This window comes from Hoplias malabaricus, chromosome 5, assembly GCF_029633855.1.
Source record: "Hoplias malabaricus isolate fHopMal1 chromosome 5, fHopMal1.hap1, whole genome shotgun sequence".
NCBI lineage: Eukaryota > Metazoa > Chordata > Actinopteri > Characiformes > Erythrinidae > Hoplias > Hoplias malabaricus.
In genome coordinates this window covers 35,985,760-36,009,362 of record NC_089804.1, presented here as the reverse complement: position 1 = coordinate 36,009,362, position 23,603 = coordinate 35,985,760, and the positions used below count along the sequence as shown (strand labels likewise).

At 43.0% G+C, this 23,603-nt stretch overlaps 2 protein-coding genes across 3 annotated transcripts; both read left to right on the top strand.

Annotated features, from left to right (window-relative positions):
* Positions 1-725: 725 nt before the first annotated feature.
* Positions 726-5,367, top strand: bhlhe40 (basic helix-loop-helix family, member e40). 2 transcript variants are annotated; one of them, XM_066673227.1, is made up of 5 exons: positions 726-801; positions 1,438-1,501; positions 1,760-1,867; positions 2,306-2,429; positions 3,001-5,367. In XM_066673227.1, exons 2-5 carry the CDS (start codon positions 1,451-1,453, stop codon positions 3,846-3,848), a joined length of 1,131 nt encoding a protein of 376 aa, XP_066529324.1. In that variant the 5' UTR covers positions 726-801; positions 1,438-1,450; the 3' UTR covers positions 3,849-5,367. The 2 variants fall into 2 exon arrangements, with proteins under 2 accessions (XP_066529324.1, XP_066529323.1); XM_066673226.1 differs by lacking the exon at positions 726-801 and adding an exon at positions 844-1,322.
* A 4,516-nt stretch (positions 5,368-9,883) lies between these two features.
* Positions 9,884-21,226, top strand: arl8bb (ADP-ribosylation factor-like 8Bb). The gene is made up of 7 exons (XM_066672885.1): positions 9,884-10,093; positions 13,625-13,705; positions 14,511-14,584; positions 15,006-15,099; positions 15,269-15,336; positions 16,023-16,093; positions 19,090-21,226. Exons 1-7 carry the CDS (start codon positions 9,971-9,973, stop codon positions 19,137-19,139), a joined length of 561 nt encoding a protein of 186 aa, XP_066528982.1. The 5' UTR covers positions 9,884-9,970; the 3' UTR covers positions 19,140-21,226.
* Positions 21,227-23,603: the final 2,377 nt, after the last annotated feature.

Here is a 23,603-nt window from a genome sequence, read left to right as displayed (position 1 = left end):
TATATATATATATTGCGATTTTTCCTTATTCTTTAATGTTTTAATCATTTTATAAAGCCCTTTAATTCATATGTGCTCATCTTACTTGTTGAGAGGGAAAGAGAGAGAGAGAGAGAGAGAGAGAGAGATTTCCACTTGCATCTGTGAAATACCTACAAACTACAATCTATCTACAATGTCCTGCATTGATGCATATATTTACTTTTGTGTGCAGGTGTTTTTTTTAACATATAACTTGTCAGAAAATCTATACAAACTTCCTAAACAATTTTGAATCTCATTTGCTGTCATCTATTTATTCTATTTATTGCATTAATGAATAGTGCATTACATGGGTGTTTACTTGTTTATTTAATGCCACGTAATGACAATATTTTTAGCAACCCACAGTGACTTTGTTTACATGTTAAGTCTAGGGAAAAAAACAAGTAAATAATATGATTAAACTGAAGTAATAAAATAGCCCCGTCCTCCGTGTTGTTGCTCTGAGAACGCGAGCGCGTGGTGGGACACGCGAGGGCGGAGAGCTTCTGGAACCTTTTTGTTTTTTTTTCTTTTTTTCGGAACTATCCCACCTCCAGCACTCACTGATTGGCTCAGAGCTTGTCGGGCTTGTATGTCCTGATTGGTTAAGCTTCGTTGTGTCAGCCAATGGTGACGCGGGACACGGGTTGAAATTAGACAATTTAGAGAAGAGGGAGACGGGAGTTGTACGAAAAGAGGTGGGAATAGAAAAAGGAGAGACGGAAAACGGGCGGAGAAGAGAAGCGCTTTCCAACACGTGAGACTCATGTGACGGAGGTAGGTCAGTTGAGAGAGAGAGAGAGAGAGAGAGAGAGAGAGACGTGTCTCTAGTCACAGGGTTTTATTTAACACGTAGTCCAGTCAAACCACCCTCCCACACACATATACACACACACACACACTCTCTCTCGCTCACACACATTTAACCAGGAGCGGAGTCTCTACATTCAATACTGCTCGAGTTGAGGAGAGAGGACGTTGACGCTCGCGAGCTCGGCTTTGCATTGACCGTTACATTTTAAATTTAAACAAGCGACGCTACGTTTGCGCTATTCTTCACTTTCATACAGTTTTTCTCTGCGGGATTTCTCTGAACTATCTCAATTTTTGGAAGGAATTATTACCAGCTTTGACCTGTATGAAGTGTTAAAGGTGTCCGGCGTGTGTACGCGTCGATTATTCTTGAAAATAAAATAAGAAATCGTCGAAACTTCTGCAGAAATGGAGAGGATTACAAGCGCTCAGCCTCCTCCGTGTATGACCAAACACCCTTCACTGGATATCGGCGATATAGCGGGGTAAGGACGATTTATCAGCCTCTTCTAAGCATTTTAACTTGCCTAATTGACCTTCAGTGACCCATTTTAAGTGTGCCATTTTAATATATTTTTTTCAATTCTCCACAAATTACAGTTTGGATTACCCCATGTACGTGTACAAACCCCGGAGAGGAATGAAGCGAGGAGAGGACAGCAAGGTAATTAAACTGCATTATTTATTTCCTTTAATATATATCATATGCAAATTATAAGATGGAATAAATAAACACAATAGTATCAGTGACTTAAGACTTGAACATCATTACTGTACACTTAATGCCTGCTTGTATAAAGTGTGTTCATGCATGTCATTCATGTAAGCGGGTCTCTAAAAGTTTGTCAACTCAAAGAAATGGCCTCAGCGGGAAAGTTAACTAGAGCTTTCTAACGTAGTTTTCCTCATGTCACATTCACAGGACACGTATAAGCTGCCACACCGTTTAATTGAGAAGAAGAGACGTGACAGAATAAACGAGTGCATCGCCCAGCTGAAGGATTTGCTGCCTGAGCACCTTAAATTGACTGTAAGTCATTGGGGGAGTGAGCGCAGAAGCTTTCAAGCGCCACCTCGTGGATGGCTCTTGTTTACTTCTTCTCTTTTTAATATCTTATTTTTAAAGCTGTGAGCTTTTTGGTTTCTTGAAAATCCACGCTTTTCCATTAAATGTGCAGACCTAATTTGACCATTCAATTATAGAGTGCTGTGGACAATTTGAACACTCATTGAGTAATGAATGAAGTTAAAGATGTGCAAAATTAACTATTTAGAAATCAAATGGTTTCCACTGAAATATATTTAAATCCTGAGTTATTGAGTAGGCTTTCTGATTTTCAGATGCTTTAGATTTGTATTTTCTCCTGTCTCCGCTGCTCGCACCACAGAGGGTTTGTCCTCTGCGAGGCAGCAGCTGAGTGTTACATAAGGAAGATCAACATGCTTATCAGAGTGCTTCCTCTTTTAGACACTGGGCCATTTGGAGAAGGCCGTGGTGCTGGAGCTCACGTTAAAGCATGTGAAGGCACTCAACAGCCTCCTGGAACAGCAGCAGCAGCAGATCATTTCTCTGCAGAATGGAATTCAGATTGGTAAGTCGAGTCTGACGGACGTTGGAACAATCTCTCTATATTAGCTGATGTAGCCCCTATCCTCTATTTTAGAGTTTATTTAAAGAAATAGCAAAGCAAAAGCGACATCATGCTTTTGAGTAACGTGATCCCTTCCCATAACTTCTGTCGCAGTCTGTTGTGCACGATCAGCACCGTATTGTTTTGCCGTAGGGATGTTATGCAACAAGCCGAACTCTACGCTCAGGGAAAAAAAAACAAGCTCCTGAACTGTCACTGAGGTTGTACTTTCAAGGGTTTGTCCTCAGGGCCCTTAGTTAGGGAATGTAACTGTACAGTATTTCATTGGATTTCAAGTTTTTTACTTTTTTATTTCTATATTTCACTGTTTTCCTGTGTACAGAATTTTAACCTCATTCCCGTAGTTGGGGCTTGTTAATTTTACTCTACATCACAATTATAAACAGAATTAAGAAACAGTACACAGTCCTTATATTATTAAGCTGTTTAGCATGTGTAGCTTACAAAACAGACAACCTCATCAAAAGGCATAGACAGTGCTCTCATACACCTTCTACCTTTTGTGCTGCAGGTGATCAGACCAATGGAAACTCAGAGACCAGCGAGGAGATGTTCCGCTCTGGTTTCCATCTTTGCGCCAAGGAGGTGCTGCAATATTTGGCAAGTCTGGAGAACACCAGGGACCTGACGCCGACGCACATGGTCAACCACCTGCACAAAGTGGCAGCAGAACTGCTGCAGCGCCCAGGCAGCCCTCGTCTGGACTCGCCTCCGCCTAGCCGCAAGGGTCAAGAGGTGAGAGAGAAGACAGCTATCACTCAGCCTCGCACGCCGGAAGGAGGCCATGCCAAAAACTGCGTCCCCGTCATTCAGAGAACGTACCACCCTCAGGGCAGCGAGCAGAGTGGCAGTGACACGGACACAGACAGCGGCTATGGTGGCGAGCTGGACAAGCGCGACTCCAAAGGCCAGCGTGGCATCTATTACAGCAAAGAGCGTGCAGAGCCCAAACACGGCAGCATCAAAGAGGAGAGAGACGAGCCCCAGGCCAAACGGGCCCGATCAGAGTCATCGGAAGACGAGTCTCTGTCAAGTCACGACTCGCATGGTGGGTACATGAGCTTTTCACCACACCAGCCGCCCCTCTGCATGCCCTTCTACCTCATCCCCCCAACTGCTGCAGCCGCCGCCGCATACCTGCCTATGCTAGAGAAGTGCTGGTATCCAGGGGGCATGCCAGTAATTTACCCAGGCATTGGGGGCTCCACAGCGGGGTTGTCACCTGAAAAACTACCCTCGTCACTGGTCATGTCCCCGAGAGTAGCCTCCCCGGCTGCCCCTCCAACCCCTATGGACTCTCCTGCTCTTCTTCAGGCCCTGAAACAGGTGCCACCTTTAAACCTGGAAACCAAAGACTGAGAAATGTATATACGGTGCACCCCTATCCCCTCACAACCTTCAAAAACTGCCCACAGCCCCGCCCTCTGAATGTCCTGGGTGTTGAGAGCGGAACGCTGATGGAGGATACGCCGATGGGGGAAAGATGAAGAGTGGTCTTTATCGCCATCGCCTCTACCCCCCAAAACATGCCCCCTATCTCCTACAGAACGCTAGGCAGATACACACACACACACACACACACACAGACGTGCAACAGCTCAGTGGCCCACTCCCTCCCTCCGCAGCACACGCGAGTCCACGTGGAGACGGAGGCACAGCGAGCAACAGGAGACAAGAGGAGGCCCAGAGCGCAGCGTCTCGATTCACTGTGAAGAAGGCGAACGATGACGGACACAGAATCATCCAGTTAGAAGGAGGACTGCGCCGAATGGACGTTCTGCTCCCTGCACTTAAGCTGAATGTTTGAATTTAAATTTAAATGAACAGTATCCAGAATGTGACGTGCAGACCGCTCCCCTCTCCCCACAAAAAGTGACAAGGACTCTGACCTTTGCACACATCTTTCTGTTTTGAATGTAAACTATATAAAAAGGTAACTAGAGAAACCCCTGTAGATGCTGCTGCTGCTGCTTTTTTGTTTCTTGGATGTTCTATCTGTGCTGCAGAGAAAACCAAGTGAGGCTTTTCTCACTGTCCGGGCTCTGTGGCTGCTTTAAAGAAAGACTTGTCCTCTTAGCCTAGAATGCTACCAAATATTGGTCTGCTTTAGTTGACCAGAGCTATCACGAAAAACAGCAACAAACACACCCCATCTCTCCCCATCTCTGAGTCACCAGTTACCCCACCAACTCAGTCCCTCGGATGCTCATGGAGGTGACATCGTCAGCTCTGAAATCGGTCGCTCGTGTAAATACAGGAGTAATGTAATCACAACTGCTTTTGTTTTCCTTTTAGTTCTTTGTTTTCATTTTGATTTTTCAGGAGCAAAAGAGCGTGAAAGATTCTGAGTGTAATTCATTATTTGTGCAAGTAGATGGGGTACTTGTGAGGTAACTACGTTGTGTAATTCATTTGTTTATACTACTTGTACATCTATATTTTTGATACATGACCCACAAGTTGCAGGGGGTGGGGGGTGGGAATGGAAATGGAGGGGAGTTCCAGAGTGGTTCTTGCTGAGAGAAAGAGAGAGATTGTGTACATAGCACTGGCTGAAGTTGGACCTGCATCATGCTCTGTGTTCATTTCTGGTCAAGTTAAGACAGATCTTTTTTTGTTCATGCTGTTGCCTTTACTTGTTTAAAGCAGTAAAAATGACAGATATCTAAAATTTTTAAGTCTGGATTCTATGGAGAAGCAAGGAAAGTGAATGTACAATGTTTAAACAATATACTAGTTTTGTATAGGAAGAGGTACTTGGGATTTTTATTTTGGGACCTAACAGAAGGTTGCTTGATGTATATATTTTGTCAAGATTATTGTTGACATACATAAAAAAGTATTAATAAAGTTTTTTTTTTCCTGTGGAAGCGCTGGTGTGGCCTGTTTTTGAAGCCATGTTTCTCGATGCTGTGTGTCCTTATGTAATGACTTATATAACCTGCCCTTGTAATGCTGTGTGTGTAAATCATGTGGATATGGAATACGATATCAGTCAGGTCGCACATATTCCTGCCACACTCACAACTACACAGGACTTTTATTTATTACTGGTGGCATATGCTGGTGTCGGGTTTAACTGCATGGTTACATTAAACTGGTCTGAAGCAGATACACAAGTCCTTGATCAAGTGCTACTCTATAGGAACAAACTTAGCAAAGCATAGTAATAACAGCAATAATAATATTCAGTGAGATTGTTTCCTTAGGGCCACTACCTGCCCTAGAGATCTCTGAGGTAAATGACTGCATTACACTATTTAAGACATGACATTCATAAGGCCATTACTTGCCTTACATTCCACATGTGTTACAGGTCTGATATACCACTTGTTACATGTATTACAACATAATTATACTTGTATCATTCATAATTTAGCTAATATATTTATTATAGCACACATTACACCTCTATCCTGTCCTGGATGTACATTAATATAAATCCATCTTATTACTGCTGTTTTACATCTTGCATCATTGTACTTTTTTACTGTGATGTTGATGTGCATTACTGTTAAACATAATGATTTTAACATTGAATATGATTTGATACATTTGTAATAACACTTATACTATATATAAAATGATATGCTGTTTATTGGAGACGTATTAAAGTGTTAGAAAATGTATAAAATCCAAAACATAACCTTTACCTAAAATGATCACAAAAGTAACCAATGGCCCACCCAGTGAGTTCTTACTGCTGATCCGGGTTCAGCTCTTACAGTAAACAGCTCAACGTCACAGCTTTCTTGTGTCACGTGCAAGGACACGCTGTCGCTTCGTGACCGCCTCGTCGCTGCTGATTGGCTGACGAAGCAATTGGACGTTGCTGATAGGCTGTTATTTTATTTGACGTCTTTGGATTGGTCGAGGTGAAAATACATTACTAGCTGGCTGGCGCCAAAACAATAGCCTGCTAATTTTATACAAATATTTAGTGTACTGCACTGGAACATTAGCAAACTTTGGGAAAATAAAACGTCACAGTCCCAGCACTATTAAAATTAATAAGGGAAACATATGTTAAGCAGTGGTTGAAGATTTGCCATATGCCCTAAAACATAAAAATGAATTTTTGAAATGAAAAAAAAAGAAAAAAAAAAAGACACTGAAGTATTTTTAAAGTGTTCATTAAAACAGAGTAAGAAAAATATAGAGTTGTACTTACTTCATTTTCTCATGTTTTATTTGCCTTTATGAACATTATGTCTTGTGTTAAGGCCATACGTGCATGATGTCCTATGTAGTTAACTGCTGGCCAAATGCACTGTAAACAGAAGTGGTCCCGTTTTAATAATTCTGATTTGACCACATATCACAAATGAGACCTGGCCCACTTCTGGCCACGACAGGGCAGTGCTGACCGTGACAAACCGGACACGAGAAAAAAAGGGGTCCAAAAGTAATTTCTTGTGACATGTGGCCCTGATCGTGTGTTTATGTGGCCCTCATGTGGGAAGCCGTCGTCTCAAGTTCTCAAGTGTGTAAATGAAAATGTGGGATGGTATATATATATATCTTTCTTTAAGCTCTAAAACGAGCAACAAGTGCTCGGTGAGTGATAACTCATAAAAACTGGCACACAGAAACTCATAAAAATGCCATGGTGAGTGAGCACTGGCCTTTTCTCAGCCTCATGACGAACACGTGATAGACCTATGTGTTAAACCTGTCAGTCAACTTAATAACATGTAGGAGAACAGGACACAGTCCACAGACTGCTTTCAATTAAAGCTTCCTATAGGATAAGTGGCTCACCTTGAACAGATATGTGTGTATATCATATCACTATAATTGACATATGCCCTTCAAAAATTTGTAGAGACCATTACAATCACTGAATTGGTCGGTTTAAAAGTATCTGTATGAAGATATGGACCTAAAAAGACTCTGGAACAGATCCTCACGAGTTTAGGCTCATTATGCTCAATGCTTTGTGTAGGGAAGAGTGGTACAAGGCTCCCCAGCATTGGAAGCAGTGGAACTGCAATCTCTTTAGGGATCTATCCCATTACTTTTGGGATTTAAACATGAATGAAATTCTCGAGATGATTATGATTTTTATTTTAATCACAGTAAAATAACTGGTATGCTGAGAGGCCTATATTTATAATAGGATATGAAGTGAGTTCCACCCGGTGGCCATTTGGTATAATACACAGTAAGGCCCTCGTGAGGCCTTCATTAACCTTCTCCCTGTACTCCCGCTGCACACGAGCGCGTACCCACATGGACCACAAGGTTAGGGCAGAGCCTCTACCGCAGAGGTATTCAAACTTTTTCCTCCCGAGCCCCCCTTGACACTTTTTGGAGAACTTGGAGCCCTTCCCCCAACTAAACCGTGTGTCAATATGCAGACTACTACAGGGTATATATATATATATATATATATATATATATATATATATATATATATATATAAATAACAGGTTTCCCATTTGCCCAGAACTTTTATTTATACAAATAATAAAAGCAGCACATCTATTCTCCTCTATTTAGAACAGAGGAACAATATTTCACTACCAATCCGGTCCATATGTAGTCTAAATTCAATTTCAGTCCTTTAGGTTGTTATCTCGCTAGTTGCTCTCTCTTTAAAGTTCAGTATATGGCCTTTGAAGATTTTCAACGGTGGGGTAGGGTGATCAGACGTCCTCTTTTACCCGGACATATCCTCTTTTTTTAGACTTAAAAAAATGTCCGGCCTGAATTTCACAAACGTCCGGGATTTTGTTTATCTAGAGCTTACCCAGTAAACAATTAGCCGTTGATTCAACGTTAAAATAATGTAATGTCTCCCGTCTAATCAACGTTCTCTTAAGGTTGAAAATGAAATTTGCAAAGACGTCCAAACACAGACATTGAAAAGACGACTATTAGACGTATTTTGGACGTCCATTGACGTTATTAATTGGTCCTGAAATAAATTACCTGTATAAAACGCGTTATCGATTGGTCACCACTTAACTAACTTATTAAGATGGATTTTGGACGTCCATTGACGTTTAAAATATGTCCTTGACGGAAAGACTACTTTTAGACCTATTTTGAACGTCAGGGACGTTCCTTGTTTACTGGGTACATAGAACTTGGAGAAGCGTTTCGTTTACAAACTAGTCCCGCCCTCCCCTACTCCGATTGGTTCGCTTGAGTGAGAAGGGGGTGTGGTGAAGTAGCATAAAATCTTCTGATTGGACGGTCTGACTGTAGAGCTACCATTATTGGTCGATAACCTTCTCTGTAAACATTTAATTGGTCAGTCTGCACTTCAGTAGTCCTTGTTTACGTCAGACAAAGCTCATGTACCCACCCTCAGCTCGAGCAGCTATACCGAAACGTAAATGTAAGTTCTCGGATGAATTAAAAATGAAATTTCCATGTTTTGTGTAGGAAATAAAGGTGTAAAGGACCTAAAAGCACACCCCAAGACGTGTCCTCTTGTTCACCACCCTACGGTGGGGTGAAGGCCGAAGTAAAAAGAACGAGCAAGAAATCACAATGAACACCCATGTTTACAGATACAGACCCAGCTTCAGGCAGCCAAAACATTTTTAGGCTGATATGCAACACTGTCTCTCTCACAGACACTCTGACACAAACACACTCTCTCTCTCTCTCTCTCTCCCTCTGTTTATATATATGTATATATGTAACCGGTTATATACACACATATATGCATTTTTACTTCTCCTCTCACCCCCTGCAATTCCATGGCACCCTACAGTTTGAAGATCTCTGTTGTAGGGTGTCCCCTTTTTCTTTTATCTTATTAAAGGGGTGCCCCCTATTCGCTCTCACAAAAGCCTTCAGTGAGGTCTAGTGTAGGTGTGTAACCTGAACTGAGCTGCTGTAGATTTCCCAATGAACTCATTTAAAAACAAAGTGCAACCATGCGCACGTGGAGCCTCAGGTCACACAGATGCACGCGTCTGGACCAAACACCATGAAGGCTTGGGCTCTCTAGAGCTGTGCTATTTGCCTTTATTGTCTTATCATCTACTGCCCTCTGCTGGAGAAAGTGTGCAACACATTTTTTTTCCTGTAGGACTGATTGCAGGGAAAACATAATTGCACAGATATTTTTATGTGGTTTGCATAATGTACACATAATCTAGTCAAGGCAAAGAAAATCGAATCTTGCTTTAAAATATAATTTTGTTTTTCTCTATTTCCCCGCTGTTTCATTCTTTGTATTATTTTTTTCTGTTTTATACTTTCGTTCTGTCTTCGGATCACAGAAGGTTATAAGATGATTTCAGAATAAAGAAATGTATATAAAATATACTGTATTTTGTTAAAACGCCAAGGTTGCGGTTACTGATAGGACTTTTATGTTGAATTTATACCACGCCCCTTGCAGTCACATTCCTCTCCTGTGTCCACATCATAATCACGTGATCTGAGTGGCGTCCTCGGAGAGAGACACTGAGTCTTGGCGGTGTTTATTGTGTTAATAGTATTATTACTCATTATTAAAGATGTTGGCGCTGATTAATCGGCTGCTGGACTGGTTCAGGTCTCTCTTTTGGAAGGAGGAGATGGAGCTGACTCTGGTGGGCCTGCAGTACTCTGGAAAGACCACTTTTGTCAACGTGATAGCGGTGAGAACTCCTGATTCTGATTCGCCTTTTCCATTCCACCTTAAATTGTACAGTTAATACTTCTGTCTGGCGCCTTAGAATGAAGCTAAAGTTGACTTGTTATTGGAATCAACCATTCCACCTTAAATGGTACAGCGGTTAAGATTATGACGCCGCTGTGTGCATCATTTAAGGTGGACCGGGAAATTCCAATAAGAAGCATTCGGCTTCCTTTAAGACGCTTGGAAATGTTTCATATTTTTACATTACACAGTTTTATTACCCCTCCCCCGCCATGAGCCTTTTTAATGTGTTCCCTCTGTTGAGGGTCTTTGTTGTAATCACATGTACTGATCATTTGGAGGTGGCACTGCAGGTAGTTCTGTTGTTTGGTCTCGGGGTCCTGGGTGGGACCCTTTCCTCGGTTCACTGTCAGTGAGGAGTATGCTGTGTTCTCTCTGTGTCAGTGTGGGTTTCCTCCATGTGGTGCACTTTCCTTCCACAGTCCAAACACACAGTGTGTGACACTGTCCACATATATATATATATATATATGTGTGTGTGTGTGTGTGTGTGTGTGTGACTGGGTGAGTTTGTGATGGACTGGTGCTCTGTCCAGTGTTCGTTCCTTCCATGTGCCCTTTGATTCTGGGTTGGTTCTGGACCAACACCCACTATGAGCACAGAACATGAATGAATGTTCTGTATGTGAGAGGACAAAAATCAACCTTCACTCTCAGATCAGAACACATCAACAAGTACAGCTCCACGCTCAGGGTCTGAAAGGATGTAAAGCTGCAGAGAAACCTTTATTGCAGATACTGTAGAGTTCAGTAGGTGATGGTCTTTCTTGAGAGTACTCCCTGGCCTCCTCTGCCAAAGTAAAAGTGATTGAAATAAAATGAAAGTAAGGCATGTGACCCTTGGACTCTGAGGGATGTGATTAGCCATGTAGGGAGTGTAAGATCAGCACTGAAACTGAGCTCTGTTTGGGGACAGATATCCAGGGGCTGATGTATTAAAATATTAAAGGGATAACTCCATTGTGGCACTTCCAGTTATGGATCAGACTACACAATATTTTTTGTCTTTCATGATGTTCACTATGTCAGCTATAAATTTGTGCTGTGTCTTGGTCGGGAGACTGGCAACACTACACGTTTGAACTGTCAATCATGGCTACAGAAGCGCTCTGTGGGCTGCAGGCTTGTATCTCTAAAAGAAGAAGAAAACACTGCTTCACTTTTGACATCAGGTGCAGAGACTTTAGAATTGCCCCCTCCCCTTGTCAGAGTCTGTCCAATCACAGCGCAGGACCTGCGTTTATGTGAGAGAACAAAGACGAGGTTATTTGCAGCAAAACAGACACAACAAGTTTGGAGAAACTGGAGCACTGAGTAAGAATGGAGAAGGAAGAAAAATGAGCCAAAAAAGCTAAAAAAACAGCTTCTGGTCCTCAATCGCCACCGCTGTGCGCTCGGGTCAGGACTGAACAGTGAACGGTTCATTATCATTTGAAGGAACAGTTGCTGAAAGCAGGTGTTCTGAACAGGGCTGTTTAGACAGGGGGAGAACACCGCTGTGGGCTTTGTGGCTTTTAAACAAAGCAGGTCACAGACATTTCTTTAAGAACCAGAGCTTCATACTGTAATAATAATAATGAAATATTGAGTAGAAAGAGCACATCTCAGTGAACAAATGCAGCAGATGTGGAGTGTATTACTGTGTGTGGTTGGCTGCTGTCTCTATCTGAGAAAACCCAACTCATCCTCACTCCTGTTCCAGATTTACTGCATCATTTCCTGCTTCAGTGATGAGCTAATAGCAGCGTGACAGTGTCAGGAGGTTCAGCTCCGACAGCCAGAGACACGCATAAATCTTCCAGTGCAGATCTGCAACGCCGAGTTTTCACTCATTTGGTGTTTGAAAAATTGAGTTTTGATGGTGGTTTTCTGTAACCACTCAGAACCCTTGGCTTTTTCTTCTACTCTGAAACTGATTCAGCTCATTGGATAATTTCATACACCAGATCAGTACCACTGGACACTCCTCAACCAATCAGATTGGGCCGTGAGAACTGACTGTTGTTTAAAACGAGCCAATGAGCTTGTTACTGTCCTAAAGTACAGCTCATTTTGTGCTGCAGCTGATTGTTACTAACTTTCTGCTTTAGCTCTTACAAAAACAGAAGCTGGCCAAATTACATACATTCTACGACACCATGCACCTTTCAGCCTCCCTGAGAAGGTGTGAGGGATATATCAGGCAGTGAATAAGCAAGAGAAATGGTCAGCTTAAGAATCTCAGGGCCCCATTTTGATGGTCAGTCTTTGGTCAGAGTGTCTCCAAATCTCAGTCCTTGTAGGGTTTTTGTTTAATGTTTATTACCTGCCAAAAGTGTTCTAAGAAAGGACGACCGGTGACTTGCGGCGGGGTCATGAGTGCCCAAGGCAGTTGTTTTTCTCCTTTTAAATGTGTTGTTCACATGTGGATCTGGAGCCCACCAACCCACACACTGTGAAACAAGACCACCAAGTCAGTTTTCTGTGTGCTGCCTATGTCAGAAATCACAGGATTAAACAAGCTGTTCTGATTCTGCTCTGCTTCTGATGTCACGTACAGAGACTTTATAATAGCCCCGCCCCCTCGTCTGAGTTCGTCCAATCACAGCACTGGACCAACATTTATGTGAGAGCGCAAAGACGAGGTTAAATGCAGCAAAACAGACACAGCAAGTGTGGAGAAAGTAGAGCACTGAGTAAGAACGTAGAAGAAAGAAAACTGAGCGGGTCCTGGCTCCTCACTGCTGTGCACTCGGCTCTGGAGTGAACAGTGAGCGGCTCGTTATCATTTAAAGGAACAGGCGCTGAAAGTGGGAGTTTTGGACAGAGCTGTTTACACAGACTGTTCATTAAGAAACAGAACTATGTTCCACTGTTGAGAAGATGGAGCAGATGTCTCCTTTCGGAGTTGTGTTAGTGGATGAGAGACTGATTTTTCTGGGCAGTAACGTAAGGGAAGGAATGTGACCTACATCCTGATGTTTGTCCTCCTGTAATTGCAGCTTATTGGATTATGATTCTTCTGGATTCAGCTGAGGGTGGAGTAATGTAAGCTCTGTGTTGAGGGACTTACTATAGAACTCAATGTGATCATTGTATTCAGAACCGAAAAAGAGAACAGGGAGAAAATGTGCATTCACTGGAGCAAGTCTTTTTAAATTCACTGCCACGGAGCACGAGCTGTTCCAGCGGCACCCATTAATGATTTAATTAGTGTTTTTCCCAGCTCACTGTTTTCACTTCCCTCTCTTCCACTCCTTCCCCATTCCCTCATTCTCTTTTCCTCTTTGGTATTCCCTCCTTCTTCTCACTCTCGTTGTGCTGTTCCTTTTTCTTATGCACTAGATTTTGCCTGTGACATCTGTTGTGACTCCAGAAAAATAGTGTTATGATATACATGTGTCAGCATCTGTAGATGTGTGTGTGTGTGTGTGTGTGTGTGTGTGTTATGGTTCCTTCCTCTCCTCTGATTTATTCTGTTCTGTTGCAGTCGGGTCAGTTCAGTGAAGATATGATCCCCACCGTGGGCTTCAACATGAGGAAGGTCACCAAAGGCAATGTCACAATAAAGGTAGACTCCCCAGTATCTCGTGTCTAAATGTAGGATCCTGTAAAAACATTTATTTATTCCCATTTTTTGGGTGGGATTTTAAACAATTTTTTAAAATTAACAACAATTTAACCAACAATAGCAATAACTTTAAATGAAATGGAATCACTGCTTTTATTGCGCAGTAGCAAAACACACTGTGTATTTAACAACCTGTTTGTCCAGTGAGTGCAAACCAAATATGGTGTAAGAACTGCAAACCTAACTAGATATCGGTGAATGCTGTGAGGGTTTAACATTCAGCCGACCCTCTGCTGACCCTGCTTTGGCCATTGATCCATCCAGAAGTCCGGAAGAGACAGACGACAGTCTGTGAATGCAAACAGAAGTGGGGAGGCAAGCTCACCAGACTCAGCTCATGCTACAGGGGCTAACAGCACATTGCAACAACTGCATGGACATTAATTTAGTGTAATATTGCCCAGTAAAACCACTGCATGAATATTCTTTAAGTCTACACTGGACAAAAAGTGCTAGTCTGTAGTTAGGAGGCTTGTTTACACGATCAAATGCTGCTTTAATGTACCAAAAATACCTCTGAAATAGTGGTTATTCATTATTTTGATTATATACATTGTTTCAGTAAAGTGCAGCTCACGTCAGACAAAAAATCTAATTGCAGTCCCTGAATATGTGCCACAGAGTGGGTTCCCCACATGGGGGCAGTCAAGTTTCTGGGGCAGTACAGAATCTCTGATTTCTTTTTTTATTTTAAAATAAACCTTGAAGAAGCACTAGTGTGAGTGACTTGTTTTTGTGTGTTTAGATCTGGGATATAGGAGGACAGCCTCGTTTCAGGAGCATGTGGGAGAGATACTGCAGAGGGGTCAATGCTATCGTGTGAGTACACAAGACAACCACTGGTAACTGGGTCCAGTTCACATCAGGAAATATTGAGTGAAACATGAGAACTATTAGATAAATTTATTGATAATCATCACTTTTTGTTATTTTAAATTGAATTTTCAGTCACAAATACATCTATAACACTGTATCTACAAGTATATTTACACCACTTCAACCCAAGCCTTTAGACCGTTTTCGAGAATTGACACTGAAGCCCTAGGTGTTACAAGTAAATAAATAATTTCAGAACGTATTAATAGTACACTTTATACAACAAAACCAATAATCCTCATTACATCATCAAAATGAGGCTCGGTCTGGCTCCTGGGAAACGCAGTGTTCACTCTGTTCTTTTGTCTGATTTAGTGCTGTTATTGTGTCTGTGTGTTTATTTGTGTTTTGATTGTCCTCTCAGGTACATGGTGGATGCTGCTGACCGGGACAAGATCGAACCGTCCAGAAACGAGCTGCACAACTTGTTAGAAAAACCTCAGCTTCAAGGCATTCCTGTAGGAACATATTCATTTATAAATAAAGCTCTGTACCTGACTGTAGTCTAATGTTTGAGGAGCTTGAACCCTGTTTGTTTTTATGCTCAAAGGTTTTAGGGATGTTGTTTATTGTGGTGTTAAAACATGAGCTCTTAGCTGCCATTTGTGACCTTCTGATGGTTTTCAGGTTCTTGTTTTGGGAAACAAGAGAGACCTCGCCCACGCCCTGGATGAGAAACAGCTGATTGAGAAAATGTGAGCTTCCATTTCTTCCTCTTTATGTTCATCTTTTGAAGTTAAATTACAGCATGTCTAAATCTGACCTCAAACTGACCAATAGGAGAGCACCAAAATGAAGACATACATTCAAGAAGCTTTTTGGCATTCTGTCCATTTATTTTGACACAAAATCAGCACAATGTATATACCCAGCTTTTCTGAGTCTCTATTTCCAGCACTTTGTATCCATCAGCGCACCAATGCAAGTTATTACTTACTGAACTGGTGCCATTCTATACTCAGGACTGGAACTGGTAGAGGACAGTCTTGTGGCCAGTCAGTGCGACTAGTGGTTTGGCTCCGAGCCCCACCTCCTTGGCCAAGGCTGTGGTGGTGAAAGGCCAGTGACAAGGCTTCAGAGAACCCACTCTGTCCTGTTTCGGTGCCAAAATAGCGCATGTCCTGTACTCAAATCATAATCATATGATGACCCTAATAAGGCAGTGGTGACATGCTCCAGTTTGAATTGCCCCTTTTCCAGTGTGTCGTCTTCTCCCACATCTCACAAGAGTTTCTTTATTTGTGCTTCTGCTCCGCTCTCTGTGTTGGACGGCTGATCGAAAGCCATTTCCAGACCTTCCAATGCAATAAATTGGAACAAGACTCATCTGCTGCACACCCTGAAGACTAATGACCACTAATCTCTGCTTGTTTCCTTCCAGGAACTTGGCTGCAATTCAGGACCGAGAAATCTGCTGCTACTCTGTCTCATGTAAAGAGAAGGATAATATAGGTGAGTGCAGAAGGACATGGATTTTGCTTCTTGTTCTCATTTCTGCTCCTCACAATGTGAAAAAAATGAAAAACAGACAAAAAAAAAAAAAAAACAAGACACTGCATTTGATTTAGTCATTTCTCCATTTCTGTGTTTTGTAATGAAAGTGGTTGGATGGCACCATCAAACACTTAGCTCTGTCTGGGGAGAGACAGACATGCTGTACCTCTCTTCACATAAACCTCCAGCTCTCCACAAAACAAGAGAGCGAATAACATCTTCCAACTGATGATATATCCTGTGATTTCTCCAAAACAACTGAACCCTTAAATTTACTTACACATTATTTACTGAGATTAAATCACAAAACAAAACCTGACTGGTAAAAAAACAGGAAAGCAAAGTCTGTATCATGAAGGAAATGTGCAGTTATTCTTTTACACATTTGTTTTTATCAAACAGGACACTTTGTCTGTGTGTAACGTCTTGACAAGTAGAGAGGAGTTATACACTGTGGAGTCGGAGGAGGTTTATGTGCAGAAAGGTACAGCACGTCGCCACCCCCCCCCCCCACTCTGATGGTACAGTCCACTGCTTTCATTATAAGAAGCAAAAATGGAGAAATTAGAACAACAAGTAAACATCTACACAGCTTCAGGGACCTGGAGGTTGTGGGTTCAAGTCCCGCTCCAGGTGACTGTCTGTGAGGAGTGTGGTGTGTTCTCCCTGTGTCTGTGTGGGTTTCCTCCGGGTGACTGTCTGTGAGGAGTGTGGTGTGTTCTCCCTGTGTCTGTGTGGGTTTCCTCCGGGTGACTGTCTGTGAGGAGTTTGGTGTGTTCTCCCTGTGTCTGCGTGGGTTTCCTCTGGGTGACTGTCTGTGAGGAGTGTGGTGTGTTCTCCCTGTGTCTGTGTGGGTTTCCTCCGGGTGACTGTCTGTGAGGAGTTTGGTGTGTTCTCCCTGTGTCTGCGTGGGTTTCCTCTGGGTGACTGTCTGTGAGGAGTGTGGTGTGTTCTCCTGTGTCTGTGTGGGTTTCCTCCGGGTGACTGTCTGTGTGGAGTGTGGTTTGTTCTCTCTGTGTCTGCGTGGGTTTCCTCTGGGTGACTGTCTGTGAGGAGTGTGGTGTGTTCTCCCTGTGTCTGTGTGGGTAAGTGGATTGGCGACTCAAAAGTGTCCGTAAGTGTGAGTGAATGTGTGTGTATGTGTTGCCCTGTGAAGGACTGGTGCCCCCTTCAGGTTGTGTTCCTGCTTTGATTCCAGTTAAGCTCTGGACCTGCCGTGACCCTGAACTGGAATAAGCGGTTACAAATAAGGAAACTCAGAGTGTGAGGAGGAGAAAGTAAAAAAAAAAAAAAAATAAAAACAATTGGAAAAAAGGAACTACAGTAATCCCTCGCTACTTCGTGGTTCATCTTTCGCGGATTCGCTACTTCGTGGGTTTTTTCAAGGGGGCTTTTTTATTATTTACATGTATTACACTAGGCCTGTAGAGTGAAATTTACTGACGCTAAATCACAGCTTAAGAATAACTCTATTAAAGAAACTAGTAGGATATCACATGTAGTTCCAGCTGAAAAACATTATAGAATGACTGTTTGATGCAAAGGGTGGGTTTTTAACAGTAACAGGGGGGGTTTTAAAAGTCCAAATACTCGTTAAATACATAAATAAATATATCTTTTCCTCTAATTTTGCGAGGGATCACTGTAAATCGCATTTCTTTTTCAAACCATACCAAAGGAAAAACGAAATGATTAAAAGTTTTGGACTCTAATGATCGTGAAACTGAACTGATAAATGTTGCATGTTCCCAACACAGTACATGTAATCATTCGTAAATCCCAGATCTGAGATCCGAGAGTGGAACCTGGAAGTCAGTGCTGTGGAGGGGATGGTGCTGATGTAGGGATTCTACCGTGGCGTGGGTTTTAGTGAAAGCACACTGTCAGTGGTGACTCAAGCTCAGTTTGGCTTTGGGTTTTTGCTGTGTTATGTGAGTGTGTGCATATCAGCGTGTGATCTCCTGATGAGGAAATCAATACGCTGAGTCACCACAGCCGCAGAGCTCCGGGAAGTAGGCAGAGGCTCAGAGACGAACAAGCGCCAGGAGGGGGTCTGAAGAGCCTGATGTGTTTAAAACTAATGTGTCTGCATCTGCTAATGACCCCCTCATGATAATGTGATATCGGGATAAACTTACAGAGCACTGGAATATGAACCAGTGTGTTTTGTCATGTTGTTTTAAAGTATCCTCCCAGTTCTCCACAGTGGAACACAGTTCATAATGAAATGTCCCCACAGCAGCGTTCTCCCCCTCTCTAAACGACCCTGTTCAGAAGGCTTGTTTTCACGGCCTGCTCCTTTAAATGATAATGAGCTGCTCACTGTTCACAGCAGTGAGGAGCAAGGAGCAGAAGATTTATCTGTTTTCGCTTGGTTCTCTTTTTTTCTTGTTTTTCTGTTGTTGTTTTGCTGTGTTTAACCTCGCTCTCACGTAGACATGGGTCCTGCGCTGTGATTGGACAGACTCATTCAAGGGGGCGGGTCAATTATTAATGTCTCTGCTCTTGATGTCAGAAGCTGAGCAGAATCGGAATAGTTTGTTTTTTGACTTGAGCAGAAAGCAATAAACTGACTGGGTGGTCTTGTTTCACAGTGTGTGTGTTGGTGGGCTCCATATCCACACATTAATGTCAACATGCTCTGAACAAGTGATTGTTTCATATGTTCTCTTTAAAGAGTGTGATTATAGATTACATGGAAGTGTTTATGTGGGCGTTTTAAGCCTTAGTTCTGTAAAAATGTGTGGTTTCGCTGAGCTCTGCTGTTAGATGTGAATATTGACTGGAGCAGTGCAGGTGTTAGATGATTTTGAATGGAATGTAGAAATGTTTGCAGTGTCTGGAGTTTGAGTCTCCTGATTTGATTACAGGAATGTTTTACTGACTGAGGATTTTATGCTGTTTTAATGCAATGCTTTCTAATTTTCCCTTTTCTCTTTCTCTTTGTGCCTCAGATATCACACTGCAGTGGCTTATTCAGCACTCGAAATCACGGAGGAGCTGAGAGGAGAGTCGCCTCTGACCCCTGTCCAGTCCTTCAGTCCTCCGCCCCAAACTCAGCCCAGAGCCAGATGGACCTTCACCTAACACTCAGACCCCAGAAACTCAGCTCCAGTCCCAAAAGCAGCTCAGACCCAGCTCCATTCCCAAACTCGGCCCAAACTCAGCTTCAGTCTCAGACCCAGCTCCAGTCCCAAAGTCAGCTCACACACAGCTCCAGTACCAGACCCGGCTCAGACCCCGCTCTGGTCCCAAACCCTGCTCAGGCCCAGCTCCAGTCCCAAACTCAGCTCAAACTCAGCTCCAGCTCCAGTCCCAAACTCAGCTCCAATTCCAAACTCAGCTCAGACCCAGCTCCAGTCCCAAACTCAGCTCAGACCCAGCTCCAGTCCCAAACCCAGCTCAGACCCAGCTCCAGTCCCAAACTCAGCTCCAACTCCAGTCCCAAACCCAGCCCAGACTTAGCTCCAGTCCCAAACTCAGCTCCAGCTCCAGTCCCAAACTCAGCTCCAGCTCCAGTCCCAAACCCAGCTCAGACCCAGCTCCAGTCCCAAACTCAGCTCAAATTCAACTCCAGTCCCAAACCCAGCTCCAGTCCCAGACCCATCTCCAGTCCCAAACCCAGCTCAGACCCAGCTCCAGTCCCAAACTCAGCTCAAATTCAACTCCAGTCCCAAACTCAGCTCAGACCCAGCTCCAGTCTCAGACTCAGCTCCAGGGAGTCAAATCAGTGCAGACGAGGAAAACAAAAACCAAAAAAACGAATGGATTTCACTGGACACAGTCAAACACAGGAGCAAAGCTCAGTGCAAATATATTTGAATTGTGGTTAACATGCACAGGTTCATCCCACTTTTAGCAGTCCATACCCCTCTCCAGCTGGACTACACCATTGTCCAGGAGTGTTCAGAGGAGAGGGGTCCAGCCCAACCTCCCTCCCCCTGCTGGACTCTGTCTGATCTAGTTTAGATTGTCAGAAATACCTGCCAAATAGTCATCTCCAGTCTCTGTAGTGCAGCTAGTGCTTAAATTCCTGTGCTGCTGACTGTGTGGAGTCGCTCATTTTAGCATGCGCAATCTTTTTGTTTGATTATAGTAGTTTACAGTGTTTACATGGTCGAGAGAGTGAAAGAAAGAGAGAAAGAAAGGAAAAAAAGAGAGAGGGAGAACTGGATCATGTTTCCCTGCAGAAATATAAGTGCCTTCTGCATGAAAAACCTTGATGTAATTTCTCCTTCACTTAAAGGTACGCTAAGTGTTTCTTTAAAAGTTTACTCAGACCCCTCTGCATGTCGTAATGATGTCATGAGGCAGTGGAGGTTACTGACAGACGCCGTAATGTTGATGTCATGGGAGATGTCAAATGTATTGTGGTTTAAAGGCAGCGTGGCGTGCTGATGTCAGGGCTGTGCAGAGAGAAGTGTTTTTAACAGGATGAAGAGAATAGCAGTGGTCAGTCTTTTCAGTTTAGAAAAGCTAACGGTCAGTCAGCAGTTAGCTGTGCTCTATAATATAATTATGCTATTCATTTTAATGGTGTATAAACAGAGAAAACATTATTAAAGACAATAACAGGATGTAGGCCAGGATTCTGTTCCCCATCTTAGTAACTGCCATGTGGTTCTTCTCTCTCTCTCTCTTTCTCTACATCTCTCTCTGTCTCTCTCTCACTCACTGTCACACTTTTTTTTATTTTTGTACCTTTTTAAACCTTTTTTTTCTATTTTTAACTACATCTAACGTTCTGGTGATTTATTATTATTATTATTTTTTAATGCATCATCGTTGCCTTGTTTCTAAAGCTTATGGATTGTATCCCAAAAGAATGAATTGAATGAATGAAAAATATGGAGGTTCACTCCTGCACACACTCACTCACTCTCTGTTCTCCCACTGTTCTCTGTGCTCAGCTCTTTGACACTACGGAGTGTGCTGGCTTGCCTTGGCGTGTAGCGTGGGTTAAATGGACGCGTTCTTTTGCTGATTTTGTAAATAAGTAATAAGTAAAAAAGCACATGTTTATTCGTGTGAATGCTGTTGTCTGTGTCTTGCATTATTTTTTTTCTGTGATAGCTCAATAAATTGTTTTATAAGTGGATTCTTTTCATACTTTTCCCTTTAAAGAAAGTGACTAATAAATGTTCATGATTGTTTTTAGGGCGGCACGGTGGCACAGCAGGTAGGGTTTGCAGTCACACAGCTCCAGGGGCCTGGAGGTTGTGGGTTCGATTCCCGCTCCGGGTGACACATTACATATTTAATGCTTGTCTTTTCCCTTAATTCATCACTTTTTTCTCCTCGTGTAGCATTGTGTCTTAGTCCATTATCCTGCATTTCACCATTCAGCCACATGGGGTCAGCATTGCGCCAAGGGACGTGTTTACGAGTTACTGTGCTTCTAAGAATGATATGCCCTGTCCGGTGCTTGATTTTAAACACACAGCAGCATAAAACACTATTTATAACTCCCTACCCTCCTCCAAAAGTTACATAGTGTAGTTTCTGCAGTGCTGAGTTTGGAGTAGCAACAACAAATGTTTATACAGTGGAGCTGAAGGTAGTTTGTCACACAGATGCAGGGTCTTGGTGGGATCCTCTCCTCGGGTCACTGTGAGGAGTGTGCTGTGTTCTCTCTGTGTCTGTGTGGGCTTTCTCCAGGTGTTCCCTCCCACAGTCCAAACACACAATGTTAGATAGAATGGCTGAGTTACATTGTCCATTTGTGTGTGTTTGTGAGAGAGACAACTTTGTTAGGCACACCATGCTATATGCACTATATGCATTAAAGGCCTTGGGCAAGACTCCTAATACTATGTTAGCCTGACTCTGGGTGTGAGTGTGTGCCAAAAGCCCTTAAACACAGCATAGGCAGATTGTTTTAATGACCCCAATTAGATGCCAGAATGTATCAGATTTGTAATTAATCCTCATTCGTGACAATACCGTCACAAACCAATGTCATTAATAGCTTGACCCCCAGAGGCTATTCGCTTTAAATGTAATGAGCCATTCATGAGGAAAGTCCAATCACCACGCTTAATCACACACAAATAATCAATTCCCCCACAGTGCCTCAGACTGCCGACAGTCAGCAGCTTTTGTGGGAAGTGCCTCGGGCTCATTTTGAGTGCAGAACGATGGAAATTAAGTCTTTGCGTTTTGCTCATTCAACAGGATAAACACAGTCCACAATCAACAACTAAACGTGGCCAACATTTCTCCTGACACTGAGGGAAATAAACAGCAGGTTGTCCACTTTTTGCTGAATCCAGTGTCTACGTTTCTGAGAAAACTTCACGGCGTGAGGATTTGGTGGCAGAGATTTAGTGAGGTCAGGTCTGACTCTGGATTAATCTATGGAGCTCCATTACTGCAGATTGCATTTTCACTGCTCCACAGCCTGTTGCTGTGGGAGTTATACCCCTCTAGCCTATGCTTGGCATTGGACTTGACTCTTGTGTAGCTGCTGCAGAGTGTTTTTATTTGATACTTTTTCTGTGGAGGAGAGTATGTACACTTTAATAAAGCAACTGGGTTCACTATTAATTCCCCAGCTGGAGCTGTGTGTTCTACAGCAGAGCTCTTTGCAACATTCATTCATTAATTATCTGTAACCCTTATCCAGTTCAGGGTCGCAGTGGGTCCAGAGCCTACCTGGAATCATTGGGTGCAAGGCGGGAATACACCCTGGAGGGGGCGCCAGTCCTTCACAGGGCAACACACACACACACACACACACACACTCGGACACTTTTGAGTCACCAATTCACCTACCAATGTGTGTTTTTGGACTGTGGGAGTGTGAGAAAACCCACGCATACACAGGGAGAACACACCACACTCCTCACAGACAGTCACCCGGAGGAAACCCACGCGGACACAGAGAGAACACACCAACTCCTCACAGACAGTCACCCGGAGCGGGAATCGAACCCACAACCTCCAGGCCCCTGGAGCTGTGTGACACTACCTGCTGTGCCACCGTGCCGCCCTCTTTGCAATATTTCTATTACAAGTACTTTTACATTCAGCTCTCACCTGCATGGCTCCTTACATTCAGTGCTGTTCACATTCATGTTGCATGCCCACACCCAAAATACACACCTGAGATTGCTCTTAGATTGGATATATATTGATTCATCAACATGCGAAATGCATGTGACCAAAAAATATATCAGAATTGATTAATGAGGATTGTAATGTGATCGTAGCCAAAGTGACGTAAATCTGATCAGATTTGACGTAAACACATGGCCCAGGAACAACAGATTGTTAATATGAACATAACCCTAGAGCTGGCTAATGAACACATCTAGTCTCAAACCATGATCAGTTTTAAAGGAATTTCAAATGAACTTCACCCTTGTGTCCACATAGCAATGGAATCCATGCAGACATGTGCCCCTCTGAAAAGGGGATTCACTGATAAAGGCCATTTTGCTCTTTAACCGGCTCTTATTCTCACATA

Bases quoted from the DNA above. Each gene is read 5' to 3' on its own strand.
- arl8bb (XM_066672885.1), top strand. From the start codon at position 9,971: ATGTTGGCGCTGATTAATCGGCTGCTGGACTGGTTCAGGTCTCTCTTT. The intron at 15,100-15,268 runs GTAGGAACATAT...GATGGTTTTCAG, and splicing joins CTCAGCTTCAAGGCATTCCT to GTTCTTGTTTTGGGAAACAA. The intron at 15,337-16,022 runs GTGAGCTTCCAT...GTTTCCTTCCAG, and splicing joins AAACAGCTGATTGAGAAAAT to GAACTTGGCTGCAATTCAGG.
- bhlhe40 (XM_066673226.1), top strand. From the start codon at position 1,246: ATGGAGAGGATTACAAGCGCTCAGCCTCCTCCGTGTATGACCAAACAC. The intron at 1,323-1,437 runs GTAAGGACGATT...CACAAATTACAG, and splicing joins GATATCGGCGATATAGCGGG to TTTGGATTACCCCATGTACG. The intron at 1,502-1,759 runs GTAATTAAACTG...TCACATTCACAG, and splicing joins AGCGAGGAGAGGACAGCAAG to GACACGTATAAGCTGCCACA.